At 44.1% G+C, this 25,979-nt stretch overlaps 1 protein-coding gene across 1 annotated transcript; it reads right to left on the bottom strand.

The window, feature by feature from the left end:
- Positions 1–16,746: 16,746 nt before the first annotated feature.
- On the bottom strand, positions 16,747–24,130 carry LOC542958 (probable sucrose-phosphate synthase 2). The gene is made up of 13 exons (XM_044552243.1): positions 23,819–24,130; positions 23,636–23,725; positions 22,395–22,603; positions 21,381–21,444; positions 20,209–20,907; positions 19,926–20,033; positions 19,681–19,812; positions 19,398–19,574; positions 19,066–19,119; positions 18,917–18,979; positions 18,101–18,805; positions 17,856–17,983; positions 16,747–17,336 (listed from the first exon to the last, which is right to left on the bottom strand). Exons 1-13 carry the CDS (start codon positions 24,005–24,007, stop codon positions 17,060–17,062), a joined length of 2,895 nt encoding a protein of 964 aa, XP_044408178.1. The 5' UTR covers positions 24,008–24,130; the 3' UTR covers positions 16,747–17,059.
- Positions 24,131–25,979: the final 1,849 nt, after the last annotated feature.

Below are 25,979 nucleotides of genomic sequence, written 5' to 3' on the forward strand. Positions count from 1 at the left end.
CGCAAAGACCACAACGTGATATGCCAATTGCTATTTACCCTTCATAAGGATCCTTTTCATCGAATCCGATCCGACTAAAGTGGGAGAGACAGACACCCGCCAGCCACCTTATGCAACTAGTGCATGTCAGTCGGTGGAACCGGTCTCATGTAAGCGTACGTGTAAGGTTGGTCTGGGAGGCTTCATCCCACAATGCCGCCGAATCAAGATTGGACTAGTAACGGTAAGCATATTGAACAAAATCAACGCCCACAACTACTTTGTGTTCTACTCGTGCATAAAAACTACGAATAGACCTAGCTCATGATGCCACTGTTGGGGAACGTAGCATAAATTCAAAATTTTCCTACGTGTCACCAAAATCTATCTATGGAGTCATCTAGCAACGAGGGAGGAGTGGATCTACATACCCTTGTAGATCGCGCGTGGAAGCGTTCAAGAGAACGGGGTTGATGGAGTCATACTCGTCGTGATCCAAATCACCGATGATCCTAACGCCAAACGGACGGCACCTCCGCGTTCAACACATGTACGGAGCAGAGACGTCTCCTCCTTCTTGATCCAGCAAGGGGGAAGGAGAGGTTGATGGAAGATGGCTCCAGCAGCAGCACGACGGCGTGGTGGTGATGGAGCTGCAGTACTCCAGCAGGGCTTCGCCAAGCACTATGGAGGAGGAGGATGTGTTGGAGAGGGAGAGGGAGGCACCAAAGGCGTGTACTCAGAGGCCCTCCTTTCCCCACTATATATAGGGAGTCCAAGGGGGGGCGGCCCTAGGAGATCCAATCTCCTAGGGGGGGTGCGGTCAAGGGAGGAATCCCTCCTCCCCAAGGCACCTAGGAGGTGCCTTTCCCCCTTTGGGACTCTTCCCTTCCTTGAACCCTAGGCGCATGAGCCTCTTGGGGTTGGTGCCCTTGGCCCATATAGGCCAAGGAGCACCCCCTACAGCCCATGTGGCCCCCCGGGGCAGGTGGCCCCACCCGGTGGACCCCCGGGACCCTTCCGGTGGTCCCGGTACAATACCGGTGACCCCGAAACTTGTCCCGATGGCCGAAATAGCACTTCCTATATATAATTCTTTACCTCCGGACCATTCCGGAACTCCTCGTGACGTCCGGGATCTCATCCGGGACTCCGAACAACATTCTGGTTACTGCATATACATATTCCTACAACCCTAGCGTCACCGAACCTTAAGTGTGTAGACCCTACGGGTTCGGGAGACATGTAGACATGACCGAGATCGCTCTCCGGTCAATAACCAACAGTGGGATCTGGATACCCATGTTGGCTCCCACATGTTCCACGATGATCTCATCGGATGAACCACGATGTCAAGGACTTAATCAATCCCGTATACAATTCCCTTTGTCTATCGGTACGATACTTGCCCGAGATTCGATCGTCGGTATCCCGATACCTTGTTCAATCTCGTTACCGGAAAGTCTCTTTACTCGTTTCGTAACACATCATCCCGTGATCAACTCCTTGATCACATTGTGCACATTACGATGATGTCCTACCGAGTGGGCCCAGAGATACCTCTCCGTTTACACGGAGTGACAAATCCCAGTCTTGATTCGTGCCAACCCAACAGACACTTTCGGAGATACCTGTAGTGTACCTTTATAGCCACCCAGTTACGTTGTGACATTTGGCACACCCAAAGCACTCCTACGGTATCCGGGAGTTGCACAATCTCATGGTCTAAGGAAATGATACTTGACATTAGAAAAGCTTTAGCATACGAACTACATGATCTTTGTGCTAGGCTTAGGATTGGGTCTTGTCCATCACATCATTCTCCTAATGATGTGATCCCGTTATCAACGACATCCAATGTCCATGGTCAGGAAACCGTGACCATCTATTGATCAACGAGCTAGTCAACTAGAGGCTTACTAGGGACATGGTGTTGTCTATGTATCCACACATGTATCTGAGTTTCCTATCAATACAATTCTAGCATGGATAATAAACGATTATCATGAACAAGGAAATATAATAATAATCAATTTATTATTGCCTCTAGGGCATATTTGCAACACCCTATGCTTCAGCCATAGGCTCTATCATGTATGCAATGCTGTGTACCAGACCTAATGTGTGCCTTGCTATAAGTCTAGCAGGAAGGTACCAAAGTGATCCAGGAGTGGATCACTGGACAGCGGTCAAGAACATCCTGAAATACATGAAAAGGACTAAGGATATGTTTCTGACTTATGGAGGTGACAAATAGCTCATCGTAAAAGGTTACGTTGATGCAAGCTTTGACACTGATCCGGACGATTCTAAATCGCAAACCGGATACGTGTTTACATTAAACGGTGGAGCTGTCAGTTGGTGCAGTTCTAAACAAAGCATTGTGGCGGGATCTACATGTGAAGCGGAGTACATAGCTGCTTCGGAAGCAGCAAATGAAGGAGTCTGGATGAAGGACTTCATATCCGATCTAGGTGTTATACCTAATGCATCGGGTCCAATGAAAATCTTTTGTGACAATACTGGTGCAATTGCCTTGGCAAAGGAATCCAGATTTCACAAGAGAACCAAGCACATCAAGAGACGCTTCAATTCCATCCGGGATCTAGTCCAGGTGGGAGACATAGAGATTTGCAAGATACATACGGATCTGAATGTTGCAGACCCGTTGACTAAGCCTCTTCCACGAGCAAAACATGATCAGCACCAAGGCTCCATGGGTGTTAGAATCATTACTGTGTAATCTAGATTATTGACTCTAGTGCAAGTGGGAGACTGGAGGAAATATGCCCTAGAGGCAATAATAAAGTTATTATTTATTTCCTTATATCATGATAAATGTTTATTATTCATGCTAGAATTGTATTAACCGGAAACATAATACATGTGTGAATACATAGACAAACAGAGTGTCACTAGTAGGCCTCTACTTAACTAGCTCGTTAATCAAAGATGGTTATGTTTCCTAACCATGAACAAAGAGTTGTTATTTGATTAACGGGATCACATCATTAGGTGAATGATCTGATTGACATGACCCATTCCATTAGCTTAGCACCCGATCGTTTAGTATGTTGCTATTGCTTTCTTCATGACTTATACATGTTCCTATGACTATGAGATTATGCAACTGCCATTTGCCGGAGAAACACTTTGTGTGCTACCAAACGTCACAACGTAAATGGGTGATTATAAAGGTACTCTACAGGTGTCTCCAAAGGTACATGTTGGGTTGGCGTATTTCGAGATTAGGATTTGTCACTCCGATTGTCGGAGAGGTATCTCTGGGCCCTCTCGGTAATGCACACCACATAAGCCTTGCAAGCATTGCAACTAATGAGTTAGTTGCGAGATGATGTATTACGGAACGAGTAAAGAGACTTGCCGATAACGAGATTGAACTAGGTATTGAGATACCGACGATCAAATCTCGGGCAAGTAACATACCGATGACAAAGGGAACAACATATGTTGTTATGCGGTCTGACCGATAAAGATCTTCGTAGAATATGTAGGAGCCAATATGAGCATCCAGGTTCCTCTATTGGTTATTGACCGGAGACGTGTCTCGGTCATGTCTACATTGTTCTCGAACCCGTAGGGTCCGCACGCTTAAGGTTTCAATGACAGTTATATTATGAGTTTATGAGTTTTGATGTACCGAAGTTAGTTCGGAGTCCCGGATGTGATCACGGACATGACGAGGAGTCTCGAAATGGTCGAGACATAAAGATTGATATATTGGACGGCTATATTCGGACACCGGAAGTGTTCCGGATGATTTCGGAGAAAACCGGAGAGCCGGAGGGTTACCGGAACCCCCCCCCCCCGGGGGAGAAGTAATGGGCCATATGGGCCTTAGTGGAGAGAGAGAGGGGCAGCCAAAGGTGGGCCGCGCGCCTCCTCCCCTCCTGGTCTGAATTGGACTAGGAGAGGGGGGCGACGCCCCCCTTTCCTTCTTCCTCCCCACTTCTTTCCCCCTCCTAGTAGGAGTCCTACTCCTACTAGGAGGAGGACTCCTCCTTGGCACGCCATAGAGGCCGGCCGACCTCCTCCCCTTGATCCTTTATATACGGGGGCAGGGGGCACCCCTTAACACACAAGTTGATCCACGTGATCATATTCTTAGCCGTGTGCGGTGCCCCCTTCCACCATAGTCCTCGATAATATTGTAGCGGTGCTTAGGCGAAGCCCTGCGACGGTAGTACATCAAGATCGTCACCACGTCGTCGTGCTGACGGAACTCTTCCCCGACACTTTGCTGGATCGGAGTCCGGGGATCGTCATCGAGCTGAACGTGTGCTAGAACTCGGAGGTGCCGTAGTTTCGGTGCTTGATCGGTCGGGCCGTGGAGACGTACGACTACATCAACCAAACGCTTCCGTTGTCGATCTACAAGGGTACGTAGATCACACTCTCCCCTTCTCGTTGCTATGCATCACCATGATCTTGCGTGTGCGTGGTAAATTTTTTGAAATTACTATGTTCCCCAACACTGGCCTCATAGGAATGAGCCCCTCGTATCATGCACTACAACTCAAGTTACGGTATGCATGGATGAGAATACAGTGAAACCACTTCCCCTCGATAACCCCCTATCAATATTCAAAATGCGGTCGTGGGCGTATTGCCCAAGCCGTTTGCCCCATTTGAAGTCGGTGGGCAACTTGTTTGGTGTTGATCAGGCCCGATGAAGTTGTTCCCTCCGTGTGGCCATGTGGGTGGTCTGATCGGCTGCCATGTGGCATACCCTATAGGGGGGCAGCGAATTATGGATGGTGATGTGATACGAATCTTTGTGTTGCATCCCTCATCGCCTTGATTCACACCGCACCTTTATCTCTTATTGGTTTGGCTTTCGAGGATGCATGGTGTGTAGGATTTATATTTTAATTCCCCATTCCTTGTTGGGTTACCTTGCTTCCTTCATACTTTGTCCCCAATTCCTTGAGCCATCCTCCTCATTTCCCTCTCCATACTTTGACATGACCTCCCAGAGCACTGCCCCCGACTTTGCTGTAATTGAGAGCCCTTAGCACGTAGCTGCCAACTATTGTGCTACATTGCAAGTGCACTTTTGATCATATTGGTGTCCTTGCTTGCGTCGGGAGAGGCCAACACTGTCCTTACTTGCGGTTGGTCATCGTCTTTGGTTCTCATGGAACTATTCATTATGTTCGATGAGGGGATGTTGTTTCGAGGGGTGGCCTTCTCAATGGGTGGTCTCCTCACGCCTGAAGGTGCTACAACGGTGATCCTCCTCGATGACATGCTATGCGTTGTGAATTTTTCATTGTCCCTCCTTCTTTCAGTGTTGCATTTTGTAGAATCATGTCTTACCATCTAACCCCAAATTCGGTGGTCTTTCTTTCTCCCTTTGTACACTCGTGTGAGGGTTTTCTTGGGATACTTCTGGATCTGGAATTATGTCATCATCTTTTTTGTGCTTTATCAAGGTGAACACCAACATGTAAGAACAAGGACATCATCGAGGTGAAAACATGTAATTCTTGGAGCCATAATGGCACAAAACCAACGGCGCGATGGTCATCGTGTCCGATGGGACGACTGCTCCAGGTTAGATGATTGGACTATGCATGTGGTTGATCACGAGTTCATCAGGGAGATGGAAGTTTTCATCATAGACCTACGAACTGGTAGATGAATGATGTCCATGTCACTGGTGAATTCATCTGTCGATAGATTGCCCCCCTCACGGAGGTTGTCAGTCCTCCATCCCTGGCGAGGTTGTGGGCTATCAAGTTCTACCTACAGGATGCAATTAAGGCCATGCAGGTTTGCCTTACTCATCATTTACCTTCTTGGCTTTTCTGGATTCTGCTTTACTTTGGATGAGTAGATTTATGGTCCATACAGGGTGTTGCTGACCCTCACAATGAGGGGTTGAACACCTCTGCCTTGGAGCAACCCAAGCATATTTAGCGGGTGAATCTCTGCGTGCATGGCTTGTGCCCAACGGAGGAGCGTGCCAAGTTTGCACGTCTTGAGGTGGACACGATGGTCAAAAAGTCGAAAGAGCTCGCGTGCCATGAGTGAGGCATTAGGAGATGGCGGAGTCAGTCTGCAATGACCTCCAAGCATCTGTGGAAAAATATGGGGAGGAGGCTGAGTGGCTTCGCGATAAGTTATGCAAGGTCAAAGGAGTTGATCCATGAGGAACAAACCTTGAACTTGCAAGTCCTTGTCAACCTTGGATGCATGTTATCAATTATTAGGGTTCCCTTCCCATCAATAATCATGTTATTGGGTGAGTTGTGGTTAGGGATGAAATAAATTTGAACCCAGAGCTAGCTAGCTCTCCCCAAAATGCGTTGAGGCGCATCATTTGACTGGACATCTAGGGATAAAGCATTGTTTCTATGCGTGTTGCATGAGCGGTACCTAAGTGAGTTGTACCAACTCATAATACTAGATATGACCCAAAACTAATAGGGGTTAAGATCGTTCGGTGAGACGATTGGGGTTAAGCCCCGATCATTAGCTAAGTTTGAGCATGCAACTAAGGAGATATCGGATATTCCCAACTGGGTTATTCATCTGGTGAAGTGTCTGCCACCATTTTATATTGCTTTCGCCACAACTCTGATGATGATGTTGGATAAGAATGTTGCTCCAGATGCCATCTCCACATAGATGCTAGCTTCTTCCCCTACGAGGACATAAAGGAGTAAGATAGTGGCATGATGGGAGAAAGATGCCACGGTCTTCGTTAAGGTCCAGGGTTTTAGTGCCATAACTCGGGCCTCTTTGGAGTCTTTGAGGCCGTTGTATTGATCCTTTCGTAGTGTGTGCTTTGTCATTTCCTTTTTTGTTGTATGAAACATAAACATGTTAGTTCTAAAATCATTTGCTTGCTGTGTTGGAGTGGCTTTGGATGTGTCCTACTAGGATCTTTGGTTTTCATGTTGGTAAGTTTGATGTGCAACATGTAAATATGTTGGTGAAAAAACGTTTGATACTTGTGCTGGAGCAAGTTTAGTCTTTTCCCACTAGGAACAATTGGTCTTTTTGCGATGTAGCCTTTGGATTGTTATTCAAAACTTTTCATTGTTATGTTGAGAGTTTTGCTCGCATGCATAGAATTGGTTAGTCATTCTCAGAATCTATTGTGTTATATAGTGGGACCACAAAATGTGTGTTTAATGGCACAATCGAGCCTCCCGAGCTCCATTTCGACCCTCGCTAGATCCTCGAGTGAGGCGCCCGAAGTCCCATAACTTGTTGAATTAAGATCCCACCATTCAAGTGGGGACCATTACTTCCCTATGTCCCTTTGTACTTGCGACATCGAAGACCATTGCAAACCCAGCATCATTCTGAACCAAGCTAGATACTAGGGTGGGGCGTGCAAGCTCTCGAGCACTTTCGGAAGGCACCGAGGTATGTATGTGTCATGATCGACTAATTGTAAGCCTAGCTAAGTGAGTAGTGAACGTGCTCGATTCATTTCATGTATACTAGTCCCAAATTGCATGTATGAGCTTGGCAGGAAACTTGTGTGTGCAGTCAATATAGAGAAAAACCATGAATAATATAGAGAAAACCATGAATATCATATGACTAATATAAACTAACATTATAAAAGTAATGAATGCATATAAAAATGTAATTGTAATAGTTGGGTGAAGCCCTGGGTCATCGTGCTAGTAATCGTAGAGTGTGTGACAGACCATGACTGAGTTACCTCTTCGAAATCTTACGTCTTCTTTTGCATAGTGGGTTCGATGGTGGAGGCTAGGGGTAGTGCCATGGTACTCCTTAGCTTCATCCTCCATGTATACAATGGCATCAATCTCCTTCTGTGTCGAGGGGTCCTGGTGCATACATGGTGGGTTGACTAGACACCTCCCGCATTCCCTTGCATTGCTTGGCGTGTTGGTTGCCAACTTGTAGCTCTAGCAATCGAATTTGTTGTCCAAACAACCATAAGTGGTTGTTTAGTCTTTTTCTAACTAACTTGATGATATTTAGAACTGATTCTCGTAAAACCCCAAAACCAAGTTTTTGGAAAACAACTATTACATATATTTGAATAAACGTGTTTATGTTATCCTCAACAACCTTGATCCTACTTCTTAGGCCAATCCATTTTCCACATCTGACAACCTACATCAACATAAAGTCAAACATGGTTATCTACAAAACTAGTTCAACTTTCTTTTAATCGAAACATGATTTTTTTTGTAAATGTATACCTGATCAGATTATTAACAAAAAAATCTTCTTAAAACAAGCTTTACTAAAACTGGTTGATATTATACAAAGAACCAGCTAGAGTGCACTTTAAAAATGTTAAAGGTTACGGAGACAATGTGCAAACTCAAATTCTTCCTTTACATGTAGCATTTATATTTCATCTCTCCCATTTCTTCTATGTGTTTACATGCTTCCATAATTTGAACATCTAATCCATCCGTCCCAAAATAACTGTCTTGGACTTGGTACAACTTTGTACTAAAGCTGTACTAAGTCTAAGACACTTATTTTGGGATGGAGGAGGTATTTGGCTAAGAACATGTGCTCTCCTGTAAGAACAACACACACTACTCCCACTAATTGTTCATTGGTGCCTCCATGTTGTACAGAAGTTCTCGAAGTGAAGAGCTCGTTATGTGGCTCCATCGTCAGGTATTAACCTATTGACTTATTGTTAATTACTATAACGAAGAAATCACCATTGGAAGAAACCACTATTTCAATATCGTCATGCGGCGAGTTAGATTGCCTTCTCATTAATTACTAATGTTCTCCTAACCCTTTTTCACATGGCAGAAGCATGGACTCTGTGTCTCTCCCTCTCGCTTCATGGTCTCAAATCCCCGATGACATAACTTGGAACATCCTCGTGCTGGTTTCACCACATCCTGTCACCATTGCAAGGATAGCAGCCATGTGCAGGGCGTGGCGCTCCATTGTCAAGACTAGCAAGTTCCTGAGGACGCTGATGGAGCATCACGGAATAACACCACTCATGGGTTTTTTCACCAACCTCTCTAGCTCAGATCGTTTCCTCCCTTTTGATCAACATCTAGGTGTTGTCGGTGTCCCTCGATTCACCCTGCCCATCTTGTATCCAGACAACCGCCTCCCCACTCTCTCCACGAGCCACTGGGAGGTTCTTGCTTGCCGCCATGGTAAGGTTTTGCTGCTTGCAGGGGCCATACATATGCTCTTAGTGTGGGATCCAATCACTGGCGAGCAGACATTAACACGCCCCCACACCGAACTGACCTACGTCCACGGCACAGTGGTATGTGTCGCCCACCACCACCATGGAAATTGTCACTCTTCACCGTGGGTTGTTGTCTGGATTGTGAACACCGGCCGCGAAATTAGGGTAAGAAGGTGGTCGTCAGTAACCCAGGCTTGGAATATCCCGGAAGCTCATGTTTGGTTCAACGGCCTGGTTGATTTCCGCCCAAGCACGTTGATCGGTGATGTTTTGTATTGGAATTTGACTAATAACTTCCTCATTGCCTTCGACATGGCTGAGAATCTGCTCCACCCTATCGAGTTGCCCGAAGCAATGCCATCTCTTAAATTCTGACGCCACATCCACGTTGTGCCATTAGACGATGATGTTCTTGGCTTGGCAGTTCTGAACACTTCAGTGCTCGAGATTTGGTCCAGGGTTGGAGGCATCGGTGAAGGATCTTCCTGGGCCATGAACTATACCATCCCTTTGCTTTCCATCATACCCATCCAAGATGATCACATCATAAATCATCATAGGCCACGAGGCCGAATTGTGTGTGTCATGGAGGACAGGAAAGTTATCATCATTCGTGCTGTTGACGGGGTATATGAAGTTGATTACCAAAGGAAGACATCCACCAAGATCATGGGAGAAACACCAGGGGGGACTATGTTTGCATACGAGAGCTTCTACATTGCAGGTTTACTCACATCATTAGATAATTTCCTTACTGGAGACTATGGATGTAATATTTCTTTTCGGCATGATTAATAGATTGCTAGTTTACATTTTTTGGTGATCCCCATCGTGCATCAGGTGTCGCTTGTGTCGACGAGCCATGAAGAAACCATCATATGAGGAAAGCGGGACCCCCACATTACCCCGCCGCACACCTGCGCTCTAGTGGAAATCCGGGAGGCCTCTCCTTTATAAAAACAAAAAGAAAACAGTGTATTGATTACTTTCATTTGTTCACCTTCTTTCAATCATGGTGTTCACATCTGATTTCAATATTCTGTTTTTAAGCCATTTGAACCATGTCATCAATGTACTCCGCTGTATTAGACATCAATAATGTAGGAGCGGAATACTTCTATATGGAAAGCACGTGACTTACTTTTATGTCGTGACGACATAATTTGTTTTGAATAAGCAGCGTTGCTATATCAGCCCAACAGGCATTGTTCGCTTGGTTGATAAGGACTTTTATTAGTGAATTATAGTCATTTTACTAGGGAGAAACCAGTTTTGAAAACAAATGGGAAAACATTCTCCCGCAACGATGCCTTTTGTTTTAGTGTACCACAATTAGAAGTATTGTACATGTTCCTCCACATATGAGTATGTTTATCTTATGTTAGTGAGGCTACACTATCCCCTAGTATAGTAACTCTTGATTTTGACCCATCTCCTAGTACAATAACTCAATTTCAAGTGATATGGCATTCGGTTATGACAGAACAATTCTACTTGTCACACTTTTAGGGGAGGGCATCTATGCCGCCGCCCATGCCTCACAGCACCGCACCAGAATCAACAAATGACACGCCATTTGCTTTCTCATAAAGCTATACTAGTTATTTATACCTTTTGTTTTGTGGACATATCAATTGAGTCTAAAGTAAATCATAAGAGATATCTTCCTAATCTTAGAAACAAACAGACTATCTAGAATTAATTACAACTTTAGAAATGAACGACCGGGTGATGTTTGATTTGCTCTCTCACCAACGGGCTATCGACCCTAACACACATTCTCTGACATGAAAACGTTTTTGTACCAACCCCCTTCCTGGTCTCAAAAGCTTGGTACGAAATTCACATCCGTAAACAGGTATGACAAAATAACAACCATGAAAAATCATAATAAAATAATTATTGCACTCATGTTCCACATTGAAAGTGATGCTAGATGTACAAAAATAAAATAAAAACCAAACTAAAATGTAATACTACAGAAAACAAAGCTATTCACTTCTTCCACATTAATAAAAGTCATGCTCGGGGGTACACATGCATCCACATTTTCTCGCCGCATGTGAACCTAGAGTTGACCTCAAGTCAAGCTAAAACTAGCAGTCTTGTATTCATGTGTGGGAATTTACCACGCATGACACTACCTTAGTGAACCGAACACATGCATTTTTATATTCTTTTGTAACGCATGGGTGCAACATTATTTCTATGTAAAACGTGTCGGGAAGGACTGGAGGGGCGGCGATGCTGATGAACTTGTCGTCGCGGCCAAAGAGGACCGCGCTAGTGGTCGATGATGTGGCAAGAGCCACCACCAACGAGGCGGCTATGGGGCACGACCAGGGTATCCGTTGGGGTTGGGGTTGTGGTAGTGGAGGAAGCAGCCAGATCGAGTCCTTCCTCACCGAGCGGCGTCGAGCGACCAGGTCGTCAAGCTTGGCGGTCTTGGGCCTGATGGCGTTCGTGTTGTTGCGGAGGTCGACGAGGAAGCCATCAAGCGTGGCTTTGAACCGCTCGAAGTACTCCTTGATAGATGGATCCATGGCTTCCAGATGTAGACGATCTTGACAAAGACGCTTGGTCTCCATGAACTGCAGCAGAGCAAGGGAAGGAGTGGTGCCTGGCCTATGATACCATATGATAAGAGGGGATGTATTTGGTGCACCGGGGCAATTGGTGTTACCGGTGCACCGGTCGCCCATTGCACATTAAAATATGTTCGAAAAAATTCAAAAAAAATTAGTGCATTGACACAACATCAATATACGTTGTCACAAAATTTTAAATCAAAATTCTAAACATTGCTCAAGATACAAAAATGACAAATTCGACACTGAATAGTATGTAACATAAATTGGGCTGCAGTTTTGGCCCATTAGCATATTGACGTCAAATTTGTTATTTTTGTATTTTGAGTATTGTTTTGAATTTTGATTTTAATTTTTGTGACAACATACATTGATGTTGTGTAAATGCACTAAATTTTTTTGGATTTTTTCAAACATTTTTTAATGTGTAACGGGGTGCGGTGCACCGGTACCACGAATTGCCCCGGTGCACCAGATACGTTCCCTATGATAAGAGCATGTTATGATCTCTCTCTATTAGTCACTTCACCAGAGGAATTTGATCTCTCTCGATTAGTCACTTCACCGTAGGAATTGTAGCAGCGGCGTAGCAATTACAGGAGGAGTTACACCAAAAGGAAGAACAGGGATGAACCAGGGATTTTTTTCAAAACTATCACTTTTTTTATAGCTAATTCGGAAACTATAGTACCCATTGCCAAAATATCAAAAATATGACCCTGTCGGCCTTGTTGTGGCCGAAGTGGTAGTTTTCGGCCGGAACTTGGCCGAAAAGGGTATTTCGTCCAGCAGTAGGCCGAAATGAGCCTCAGTTGGGCCGAAGAGGTGTCGTCGGGTGGGGGTGGGCCGAAAATAGTAGCTTCGGCCAAGCCTAGACCGAAATGGGCCGTTTTCGGCCAGCCCGCAGCCGAAAAGCTTTTCGGCCAGGCCTAGACCGAAAAGGTCTGGATAAGGCCAATCCGCGTCGTCACCTTCCTCCTCGTGCTCGCCTCTGTTCTTTCTCGTTCCTCTCGTTCTTCTCTGTAGAGCTCGCGTCTCCTCCCTGATCTCCTCCAATTTGCACTCATTTTCACAACCAAGGCACAGAATAGATAGATCATAGCATTCTCCACCGGCCTATGGTGTTTTTTTGTTATGGGATAGTTTTTTGTGCGCTTGGGGGAGGAGCCATGGTGGGGTGGAGGAGGTGCGGTTGGGAAGGAGGTGGTGGTGAGGAGGAGCAGCAGCTGTGGAGGAGGAGGTGGTGAGAAGGAGCAGCAGCTTGGGGGTGACCGGAGTTGAACCTCCGGTCGTCGAGTGGGCGGCGCTGCCGTTGTCCGGTGCCGCTGACCGGAAGAGACGCACGCTTCCAAGGTATAACCATGGCGTCACAAATTTTCTCTAAATTGCATAGTTTATTAGTTAGTGTTAATATGTTTGTGGTGGCATTCTAGCGCGTAGTTAGTGTAGCGGGTAATATTAGTGTTCGTTGTGATTAATGAGAAGATGACAATGTCTGACAGGTGAAAATGTCTGAATCAGTAAATTTGACTGTTTACTACGGAACTGGTAATGTTCGATATAATGAGTTGGGAGTTGATCTTAGCGAGTTTAAAATGACGTCATGACACTAGCAGACCCGGACAGACTGGACATTAGACAATTGAAGTACTGGTTGACAACTAGTTTCGCGCTGGATCCTGAAGTATGTTCCGTCAGTATTCATGCATTGTGGACCAAATCTTGTAAAAATGTCAAGTGGGAGTTGATGCCGGTAGATAGGAGCCAACATTGGTTGTCCCTGTTAAGACGCTGCCGAGACCGAAGAATCCACCCATATGCACTTGTGCAACCTGTGCCGAAGGAGGAGAATGCCGTACAACTCCACAGGGGGTATGAACACGGCCAAGGCAGTGAAGTGGCTAACGAGATTGTTTTATCCGGGTCACAGCCACAAGATGTGGATGCTAGCCAACCCGAGAAAGAGTCAGACTATGTGCCACACAATGTTTGTGGTCCTGATACTGGGCAGAGTAGCCGGTCGATAATATTAGCTGGTTGTAGTTTTGCTGATGGGGATGAGGAAGGGGATGAAATGCAGAGGATGATGGAGGAAGAGGACGAGGATGGATTGGTGGAGGAACTGGATTCTGAAAATTCTGAGGATAAAGTGGAGGTACCGATTCCTTCTGCATGGGAGCAGGACATATCCACCGGCCTTACGGTCAACGATGGCCATGAGACTCCATGCCAGTATAATCTGAACCAAGTACAGATAGAGGCTATGTTTGATACAAAGAAAAAATTAAAGTATGCGGTGATAAAGTGGGCTATGTCTACTCAGAGGGTTTTTGGACACACATATCAAGTCCAACAGACTATACCGTGAAATGTGTTGAAGCAAGTTGTCCTGGGAAGGTGCACGGGCACGTGCCGAAGTATGACATCCACTGGGTTGTCACCATTGTCGTCCCACATAATTGTGTGAGGAAGAACCTGCTGGTGAAGCATCCGAACCTGACTTCAAGTCCCATTGCGCAACTCATGTATACTGAGATAGTAGAGAAGAAAGATATGGAAGCAAAACACATCCAGACAGCAGCGAAGGTCAGATGGAATTATGTCATTCCTTATGGGAAGGCTTGGAGGGCTAGCAGAAGGCTATGGAGGAAAGGTTTGGGACGTTCTTCGACTCATATGATAATGTTGTCCGTCTCCTGGGCATACTGAAGGAGACCACCTCCTTCACAGCCAGGGAGCTCTTCCTGGCATGAGTCACCTCCTTCACAGCCAGGGAGCTCTTCCTGGCATGAGCCACCTCCTTCACAGCTAGGGAGCACTTACTGGCATCAGCAAATGAATCTAGGTAACACTACTCACTACATTCTTTTGAACAGTGTAGTAATTGTTCTTGCATTCTAAGCAGTCACTGATGCTTACTGGTGGTGCTTCGTTCATGCATTTGTATCAATTTTACATGTTTTACTTTACCGCAGGCGGCAACCAGTCGCAACCGTTCATGCATTCAGAGCAGTCACCGATCCTTAGTGGTGGTGCTTCGTACTTTAAGGGCAACCGCGAGGATGATGACCAAGCTACAAACATTTATGGCTTCTCGCAAACAGTATTTCACACTCCACCACCACCACCGACGCAGGAGACACAGACTGACAGACGAGGTTAACTATGGTCGTGGTTATCGCGAGCCTCGTCCACCGCCTCGGCGCTTATCGCCTTCCGGTCCTCGCCCGAGGAAGACCCAGACTCGTCGTCGTCCCCCGCAGTGATATGCTTATCTATCTATCTATGACTCATTATCTATGTTAGTTTCAGACTATTCGCAGCTGTGTGTCAGTATTTATGTATAAGTCATGCTTCATGTATGTGTTACTATCGCACTTGCTTCTATGTGATCAGGAGACATATATTGTTTTATGTATGCGAGAGACATATTACTATTAATTCGCATTCTTATTCCAGTTACATTTCCAAATAGACAACAACCGATAATTAAGATACAAGTACATCTGAATTAAACGGTGCGGCTGAACTTGTGCAATACATCTTACATACTACAAAATGAAATTCAGATAGAACATAATGCCCTACAATAATACAATACAAACTAATAATGCAAATACATCTGAATGAAGCGGTACAACTGGAATACATCTTACATACTACATGAAGTCATCATCGTCATCCTCCGTTGATGCAACCCTCTTGCCCTTCGACGATGCGGTCCTCTTGCCCTTCGTCGGTGCAAAACTCTTGCCCTTGGTCGATGCAGAACTCTTGCCCTTCGAGGATGCAGAACTCTTTCCTTTGGACGATGCAGAACTCTTGCCCTTCGACGATGCAGAACCCGGAAGCGGCGGCATGAAGATATCATCGTCGTCCTCGCTCTCCTCAGTCCATAAAAATGGATGCTTTTCTGCAGTCCTTCTGAAAGTTTCACTCTTCGGCTCCACCACCTTCTTCCACCTTTCATGCAACCTAAAAAGTTCTTTACGTACCTCCTCATAGGTCCTTTCAGGCCACCCAGACCTACGTAATTCATGAGCCAACTCATTCATTATGGTGTCACTACCGGTGAGTTCGTCCCATCGAACTATCCTATTGTCCATCCTGAAATCGGTAGCTAGACTCAGCAGAGTGCTGCTCATCTCAACGTGAAAACTACAATTGAATGGATAATGGGACATCTCGACTACACTACACTGGAATGCTTATCCACCTCCGCCTGAAGGGGGTTTTATAGATACAAAGGAGAAAATGGCGGGAAAGAATAACTGCGGTATGGCGAGAAAGGGTTGGCGGGAAAATAAGGCGGGAAGGGATTGGCGGGAAGGGGTTGGCGGGAAAATAAGGCGGGAAGGGATTGGCGGGAAGGGGTTGGCGGGAAACGGGTGGCGGAAACATATGGCGGGAAGGGGTTGGCAGGAAACGGGTGGCGAGAAAATACACTTCAGTGTATTGTATGAGCCGTGCAACTTCGGCCTACATGAGACCAAAAAGTACTTTTCGGCCTAGACTTGACCAAAAAGTCTATTTCGGCCAAGACTTGACCAAAAAGTCCTACTTCGGCCTATACGTGGCCGAAAAGTCCTACTTCGGCCAAGAGATGGCCGAAAACTCCACTTCGGCCTAGCTGTGGCCGAAGTCCTACTTCGGCCCAGAAATGGCCAACGGGCTACTACTTTTGATTTTTAAGAAAATCATGCTATAGTTTCCGAAAATGCTATAAAATATATCATAGTTTTGAAAAAAAAAATCTGAACCAGGCACCTGTGTTGGCCTTGCAGCTGGCCACCAGGCACCTGTGTTGGCCCAAGGACAGGCCCCTGTAGGTGGGCTGGTTAGGCAAGGGCCCTAACACAATAGCTGCTGCAGGTGAACAGGAAATAGTACAGCAAGCACAATTGGGAAACCAACATTTGAATAGTATAAATTTTGTATAGAACACTTGAAGGTTCTTTTTAAGAACATAAATCAGAAGACGGCCAGTAAAACGAGTAGACAGAGTTAATCCATTTAGGCTCCCGCCTTGTCTGTATTTTCGGGGCATCTCAGTTCCCAAATGACTTTTCTGCTCACATTTGTTTTCCCACTACATTTATCGATATTGTCCACTTCAAAATTTGTGAATAGTACAAACAAAAGGTGGAAGTTATTCACAGCTCGAGAATATACCACACCCACACTCTACAATCTACAAACAAAATCGACATTCCCATCAGGTATGGAAATAGTGGCGCTCGGTTTGGCTCGTTCTTCCTCTCCTTTTCTTCTTCCTTTTCGTGTGGTGCGCGCAAAGATGTTATTGTGTCGGCACACCAATCTGACGCAGGGCAGACTTGATGTCCTCTGTAGTGCAACCCTGGACTTCGATGATGTTGGAGCTGTCCAGTGCAACGACATCCTGCAAGGGGTATCTCCGGACTGTGTGGATTCTGTTTGCAGCAATGTTGAAGTCGCCCTTCAGGATTATGGTCCTGTGGAGACCCCCTAGCAGCTCTTCGTAATCGGAATCACCACTTTCACCAACCATGACCACGATATTTGGCAACTCTATCCCCCACCGTACAAACAAGTACCTTGAGAAACAAAAAGTTCAATCAGCAGGATTAAGATAGTTTACACTTTACAGGCACGGCAGGTGGCCAACTGCTTAAGGGGGGGGAAGACAACTGATATTAGCCATCTGTTCCAAATATCATCTTGCTTTAAATACTCCCTCTGTAAACAAATGTTAGACGTTTTAGGTCACTGCATTTGTTTACAGAGGGAGTAGTTAATATAAGATTCCTGGCATTGCTAATTTCAGAGGGAATGCTATACCTTTTTTTCGATTTTAAGAGGGGAAATATCCTATATACTCCCTGTTCTCTAATTGATGAAAATTGGTATGCAAACACACACCCTTTCATAAAGATTGGGTACAAATAAAACTACAACCAAAAGCGGGCCTAATCCGCATTTGTATTGAAAGAACTTGCCATTTAGTGTTCTCCTATTGCAAACACGCGCTTACTGTTCTGAATAAGAAATTATGATATGGTGACAAGGTAAACTGATAAATGGAGACAAATAATCAGCAAAAGAAAATGACAAACCTTATTGCCTGAGAACGTGACGCATGAATAGGAGTTACAGACAGTCTGGTAGCGCTGTGGTTATACAGCGCATTACAACGGAGCGACTGGATTCTCATCAACTTCCTCAACTCCTTTAGGGGAGGCAGCTAGATGAAGGGAGAGAGAACACCACATTAGAGACATTGTGAAGGAACTTCCACAAAATATTAAGCACAGCTAAGGCGATCCACGAAGTAAAAGATTAGGGAAAATGTAAAGCCTACATGATTTGGATTGACCACTTTAAATGCAAGACAATATGTAGAAGAGTGTTCTGAATCTTCAAAAATCATTTGCCTTTCAATTCTTCCCTTTCTTTCAACCACTGAAGTAGCCCATTTCACAAGATACTTTCTTAGACCTTCTCCTCCCCAACGATACTCAATATGTGATTGATGATTTCGATCTATTACATGGGTAACCTTGGAATTGCTTGGCGTATTACCAGAATATGAAGGATAGTAAATGCTACTCCCACTGTTGCAGATGAAAGCATCAAAACCAGCAGGATGCATGCCTACAGATACTAGCAGTGAACATATCTCTGATATTGTTAGCGAAGTTGACAGCACGAAACCAGTTGAAGCCGGTGTGTTTTCTGTATGTGCGGCCTCAATCGCATTTCTGATGATCCGCACTAGATTCTCCTTGTTAACAGAGTCTACAGAAATAACAATGATATGCTTCCTTCCTGATATAGGTGCCTTACTCCTTTCCTCTTCGCTACCGACAGCAGGAGATCTCATGCCAAGAGTCAATATCCTTGACAGGTGATTCTTGCAATGTTCAGGCCAGGAAAATTGGTGAATATTTTTTAGTCCATTTTCTCTGCATCTTGACCAAAGTTGCTTCTCGGAAAGAAGTTTATACAGTGCATCTGCAATGGCATTCTGATCATGTGGATCGACAAGGAGACCATTGTTGAGCACCTGCATAAGAAACGACCAGAGAGCGGACACAGTGATGCCCGCTTGAAATGGGTTGATGCATTTTTGTTTACGTTAATAGCATGGCACAACGTAAGTGTAAGGCCCACGTACCTGATGAATTTCAACAGGAGCTCCATTTTTTGTAGCAATAACAGGCAAACCATTCATAGCGGCCTACTCATGGATATAAAATACTGGTTCTAATTAGGAAACTGAAAAGTTAATTGCTGCAACATGAAATTAGAGTCTCTAATTCTGACCTCTATCAAGGTAACACCAAATTGTTCAAAATAAGCCACGTTAACAAAAGCCCCCTGAAGAATAGATGATCAGCATCCATGTAACCAGGACAATAACAGAAGCAACAATGAACTCTACCACACTATACCATAAATAAATAAATAAAACAGTTTCAGATCATTAAATCAAGAATCCACTCTTCATTTTATTTGAAAACTTTCTCATTTATGTATATCCACAGGCATGAAAGAAGACATAATAAATAAGTGAATATAAGTAATGCGGAGGGAACATGAAAGAAGCATGACCAAGCTAGCACAAGTGTATTCATGTTGCGTCATGAACAACATACCTTAGTTCTTGTGGCTAAACAGTAAATGTCAGGAACTTCAGAGTGCTTGTGATGCTTGGGGTATGCCACTTGACCATACAAATCGTATTCGTCTATTAGTGTAAGCACAGATGTCAAGACAGAAGCACTCGTGTTGTGCATCTTTGAAATAGCCTCACGGTTACCCATTATTAGTGTCTACAATGCAAAATTAGAAGTTTACACAACGAAGGATAGTATCATTCAGAAACTACATATAAGGAAACAAACCACATAAAATCAAGATGATCAGGTCCAATCTTACGAGATTTGCGAGCTCCCTCAGTGGGCGGCACTCACCAAATGCCTTTACAAGTGTTGTTATATTCTTTTCAGGATATGGACGGGCAACAGCCAAAATCATAGGCTTCCGAGGATTTGTAAAGAAGCGCATTATCTGCCATCAGTTGGACATGCATGAATTATCAGTACTTAGAAATACAAGCTTAACAGGAACAAACAATCATTCTTCAATAATTACTGAACAAAGGTTACACTAGTAAAAGTGACCTGAGACCAGATAGGCGGATCCTCAGAGGCTGGGCCATGATTTTCTTCTTCACCATCTATATCGAAATCATGAATTATATGACCAAATTCAACACCAGGAGGAATTATCTGCACAGCCAGGAATGGGAAAATATGTATGTTAAGGAATTGTAATAGACGATGCGTGCAAAGTAAAAACTAAAGCCCGTGATAATACCTTAAACTACAAATACAGTTGCCATAATTAGAAACTATTGCGAGGGATGGGGGGATGGGGGGGGGGGGGGGGGGATTGTGTACTCACAACCATACGAGGCATATAACGCCCATAGCAGTTAGCACCACGCTTGACTCTTGCTCGAAGCTTCCTTGCAAGTATGACCTCAAAACCATCATACAAGTTCCACTGCTCTTCTATCTCTTGCCTAGTACTAGCAATAACAATTTCAGATGCATCAAGAGACAATTCCTCCGCCTCGATTCGGCGCATTATTTTGTATGTCATATTTATTTCTTCCCTTGATTGTCGCCCTTGCTTGAGAAGCCCTTCCAGTTTATCTTTCCCAAGGAAATGTCCTGTAAATGCCATAGGCAGGTTAAGTGCTCCTGATAACAGGGTAGCAGCTATTCCCGCGCTGGCGTAATGCCCATGAATCACAGCAGGCCAGACTGGATGCCCACAGCCGATTTCTTCACCAATTGTTTTTGACATCCGCACAATATGGCTGAGTGCACCATCAACAAATTCTTGAATGAAAGGCCATAGACGTTCTTTAGTCAGGTACATATCTCTTGGTCCAAATGGTATCCGAATGATGTATCCACCACTGTTCTCTCCCTTTTCCTGTTTGGAATTTTTAAAGGTTGTTGAAACCAACATTTCTGCAGGTTCACCATAACTACGATCAAAATTTGGTGCCAAAATTTGTCTTGTCAGCAAATCAACCCGGTAAACTCCAGGAGACGAACTCAATGCTTTAGCAAATTCAACCACATATTTGACCTACAAAATGGTATATAAAAAAATTATGTACTTGAAACATGAAATAGAGAATGTAGGCCCCATATGTAAGGGGGAAAACAGGATGGGGGTGTGATGAGAAGGTTAGTGCAAGTTTGAATTTTACCAAGAACCTATTTAAACACAAAAAGAAAAAAAAAGAAAAACATCAAGCCCTCGATCCAGTGGGCCTTAAATGCAACTGGAAAACAAGCATCAGATGTTATCTAGAGCCTATTTAAACGCAGGAGAAGACGAATCCAGGCTACAAAAGCAACTCTCCTTAGGATACACACTAGAGTAAACTCTGCACTGTAAAAGGTTGGGAATATCTGTGATATTCATATACTGTACCAAGTTCAATTTGAGATGCGAGTTAATACAAGATAATGTACTAACTGGACCACTATGTGCAACTGCAATCATGCAAGCAATCAATCAATCATGTGTACTACTTAGGCGTGCAAACATATTACCTGGCCACCAGTATCTGAATCTCGGCCTAGCTCCATATTCTCACCACGGACAAGACCATGGAGACTGCAGCACAAAACATGAATGGTTAACATACATTACAATTCAACACAAACATGTATGTCACTTCATTTGACAGTTGCACAGCTGACAAAGAACCATGCCATCGGTTCTGAGTCTAAAGGATGGATTATAAAGCGGTGAAACTAAATTTATTCTGTCAGAGTGTGAAGTTCTTCAAGGCATTGTTTATAAGGTGGTAAGGCGAGCACCAACCGCCCTGACGCCTAAGCACGTGATGAATTGATAAAACATTAATTCTTGCAATCCTAGCTCTAGTGCAGATTTACAGCCTAAAAGCCAGCACAGCTGCAGAAATTCATTAGCAATATAAAAATATAAACAAAATTTATATGTAGAAACAAGATACGAGTTAAAAATTGTTTCCGCTCTTTCCTAAAGAATGAAGATGTGCAGAGTGGAAAAGGGTCGTCCTTCGCGACCAGACTATTTCATAACACAATAATTCAGATATGTGAATACCCAGAGTGGATACATGAATGCAATGCACAAACATTACACCTCACCACCTCGGTTTAAAGGTAATCTTTAGAATCAGGGTATCAATTATCAAAGCAAGACAATCCCTTGCAGTTTATTTCTTTAATGTGATAGTGCTCAGGGACAGGAGGGGCTTTTGTCCATTTGAGTGTCACGAAGAAGAGGTATCACTATAATTAAGTTTTGCTGCTTCATGTATCTCCAAGGATTTTATTCATTAAGAAAGCGATTTGTTGTGAACACCTTGTTATTATGGATAGGCAGAAAAAAAACACTTGGTGCATCATTGTGAGCTCCCTGTGGTACAGGTTACTTTGAATGTATGGAAGAAGAATGTTCTTCCTCCTATCTGGTTAAGTATATTATATTCAGCATCAGATAATAGAATGTGCCTTATGAAGAGATTAACATGTTATCTGCTCCTGGTGGTTATGCTGAAACAATATTCTCCGTACCTGATCAATACAATGTACAGCTTGTCAACTGAACTTGTCTTGGGTGAGACCCCTGTGGTGCTATCACCATAGGCAACAGATGGGTCACCAGCATCTTCTCCCTTTTCACCTTCAAAGAGATCTTCAGACATATCCGCTGTAGCATCAATTCGTGTTTTCTCGGTTTCTGGATGCCTTTTCAACAAACGACAGGCTTCTTCTTTCTCTAACTGCATATCAGAACATATATATGACTGACGCAGGAGAGGCTAGACCGCTAGAATTATAGAGTGGACACAGTCCAATATTAGACTTTAAAAAAATGTGCTCTTTGATATAAAATGTAGTAGAACTAAATAAGTGGATCGGGAAGTTACCCAGAAAGTAAAAATAAAATTGTAACTGAACTGAACTTAACTGGGAAACTGGTGGTATACTATATTATTATGTGCAAAGTTATCTACTTCAGGTACAGAGAAAATAGATGTTAAGAAAGGGATACGCAGATTCAACATGTCTTGTTGTGTCAGCTAGCATGTATTCACAGAACTCCCTTCGTTTCCAGCAAATATGACAATTGTGCAAGGTATTTTCATAACTGTGCATGAATTATCAAGCGACACCTTTCACATGCTAATTATAAGGTACAGGTAACATTAAAAATCCGAGGACAATCAGATTATAGCATAGTATCATAGCTGTAGTAGGCAAGTATATTGTCTTATAAATAGCTCAAGCTTCAAGGAAAAAATGCACCAATTCCACCCACCATTCTTTGCATGCTAGTACCTACTCCCTCCGTTCCTAAATATAAGTCTTTGTAAAGATTCCATTAAGAACCACATATGGATGTATATAGATGCATTTTAAGTGTAGATTCATCCATTTTGCTCTGTATGTAGTCCACCTAGTGGAATCTCTACAAAGACTTATATTCAGGAACGGAGGGAGTATATTTCTTCAGTACCCGCAACTAATTTCTGTGCAATTTCATCATCAATGGCCACAAGTCTACCACTATAAAAGAATGCCAAGCATCCTCCATAAATCAATCGAGAACTGCAACTCCTCTGAACAGATCTGCCGTCTTCTAACTATCACCTACACCACACCACATATTTGATTCTTTTCAGCCTTCAGCTACTTCTGAGCAAAACTAGACCGACCTAATAACTCGCTGGAGCTTTCCGTTCTCTGTACAGAATCGCCCAATAGAACCTCGCACAAGGAAGCTACTACAATCCCAAGAGAGACGAGCTCACCTCCTTCTTCTTCCTCGCGAGGTTCCAGATCCTCCATGTCATGTTCTCCAGCCGCGTGTTCCTCTCCTGCGGGCTCCGCATCGCGTTCGCCTGCGACACACACCGCAGATCGATCAAACAAATCCGAAGCGGAGCAGAGAAATCCAAAAGGGTAGGATTCGTGCTTGCGCGTCGGCCACATACCCGGAGCCATGTCTTGTAGAGGTCGGTCTCGTCGTAGCCGGTGATGACCTCCTCGACGAAGTAGCGGGCCGGGGAGAAGTGGCCACGCTCGCGGAGGAGCAAGGAGGGGCGGTCGCCGCCGACGGCCGACTTGCCGGCGTCGAGGATGGCGTCCAGGTAGCTGTTGATCCAGTTGTCGTTGCCCACCATCTTCGCCGCCGCCGCCGCAGCCGCCGCCGCAGCCCCGGAGAGATCGGGGGATGGGAAGAGTGGAGGCTAAGCCAAAAGAGGGAGGTGGGGAGGAGGAGGAAGTGAGGAGAAATGACGAGGCGAAAGGAAAGTACCAAACCAAAACAAAACAAGAGAAAGAAAAAAATAGCGGCCTGGTAATAATGGAGCGAGACAGTCTGGTACGTTTGGACTTTGGAACCAGTATACAATACAATACACACAATAGTATAATGGCAGCATCAATATGAGATGCCATTTTTTAAAATTTGATTCCCTGTCCTGTTTCATGATTTAGATTAATCGATGGAATTTGAATTATTGGATGTAACAACTTTTCCTCCTCATCTTTTACCCTCAAGAAAACTTTTCCTCCTCATTTTTTGATGAAGATTATGAAATTGCTCGCTTTTCAATTATGAACGATTTGAAGTTGGTAGGAACCATGCATTTATCATGTAATCGTGACATCGTCGGTGCAACAACGTGTGTGCCTCCTACAAATTGTGCACTTGGTTTCCAGGCACCGCATCAGTCTCCTCCACATAACACGCATTATGATTAATCATTCCTTGACGATGACCAAGTATCGTCACCATCACATTTCCATTTTAGACGAGGTCCAAGTGTTTAATGTGATCCAAGTGCTTAGGGTGTTTGCCATGTGTACATAAAACATGTCCATAAGCGAACAAAAAAAAAGACAATCATCATATATTGCCCTTATATATTATGAGTGTAGTTCACAAGCTATAAAGCACTAAAATAATATTATTTGTATGCATGTCAATATTAAACAAAGTTTGCATGGCAAATCTATGAGTTATTTTTTCTGAAGTGAAGTGCGGGTCTCAACTTATGGACTACTTTGGCTATATATGTTGTCACACACTTAAAGCATCTTTAGCAGATCCCGTATAAGCTCGTCGGCCCTTATAATTCCGGCGATTTATAGGAAACGTTAAAATTTCGGCCTGGACAGATCCTGTGAAGAAGGCCATGCCCAAAAAAAAATATACGTGCGGCCCATAAAACCCAAGCTCCGCCACTATATTTACCGGATCTGACTCATTTTAGGGTTCCTATCCGCCAAAGCCCCCACCTTCCTCCACCGCAATTCCTCTTTATCCGACGCCAAATGCACCCACTCTGGTGGCCATTTTTTGCGCGCACAACCCCTTTTCGACCGCCTCAATGTCGAGCGGAGGTCGTGGGCGTGGTGGCCGAGGGGGGCGCGGCGTCACTCTGTGCATTTTAAAACCAAACCGAAAAACCATACCAAAAATAAACCGAACCGAACCGATTTTATGATTTTTATGGTTTCTGATTTCGGTATGGTATGAACTTTCCATACCGATTTAAACTTTGGTTTTTATGGTATATACCAAAAAACCGAACGGTTAACCGAATAAACCGAAATAAAAATAAATTTATATTTCTTGAGATGAACAACCGTACAAGTTGTCATTTTTCTTGTACATGAGTCAAATTCACTGCTAAGCATATAAATTTTTCTTGTAACATAGTCATTTTTCTCTTTTTTAAATGCTAAGCACGTCCATAACCATCAACAGATGAATCAATGCATGCATATATACTTATATATATAGTCATATACTATTTGTGTAAAATAGTATGTGTTTTGAATCATAAATTTGCAAATTATTATTACGTCATTTTCAAATTCGCGTCAACTTTGGTTTTTATGGTATATACCGAAACCATACCGAAATAATTTGGTATATACCGAAATCGAACCATATTTTATTTTCATACCGTATTTACGGAAGTATTAATACCGTACAAACCAAAAAACCGTATAAACCGAACCATGTAAACCGAATAAACCGAACGCACAGGGTGAGCGCGGCGGCTCACCGCCGCACAAGCGAGACCGCCACGACGACGAGCCTGGGAGCTCCATCCGTCCCCACCCTCAGTCGAGGAATGGTGC

The sequence above is a fragment of the Triticum aestivum genome, chromosome 6A (genome assembly GCF_018294505.1).
Source record: "Triticum aestivum cultivar Chinese Spring chromosome 6A, IWGSC CS RefSeq v2.1, whole genome shotgun sequence".
Classification (NCBI taxonomy): domain Eukaryota; kingdom Viridiplantae; phylum Streptophyta; class Magnoliopsida; order Poales; family Poaceae; genus Triticum; species Triticum aestivum.

What these genes read in the sequence shown, in the direction of transcription:
- LOC542958 (XM_044552243.1), bottom strand. Translation starts at nt 24,007, where the DNA reads ATGGTGGGCAACGACAACTGGATCAACAGCTACCTGGACGCCATCCTC. An exon ending in CTGTACATTGTATTGATCAG is followed by an intron (nt 21,445 to 22,394) that starts GTACGGAGAATA and finishes TTTGTGCTGCAG; the next exon opens with TCTCCATGGTCTTGTCCGTG. An exon ending in ATTCAGATACTGGTGGCCAG is followed by an intron (nt 20,908 to 21,380) that starts GTAATATGTTTG and finishes ACCATTTTGTAG; the next exon opens with GTCAAATATGTGGTTGAATT.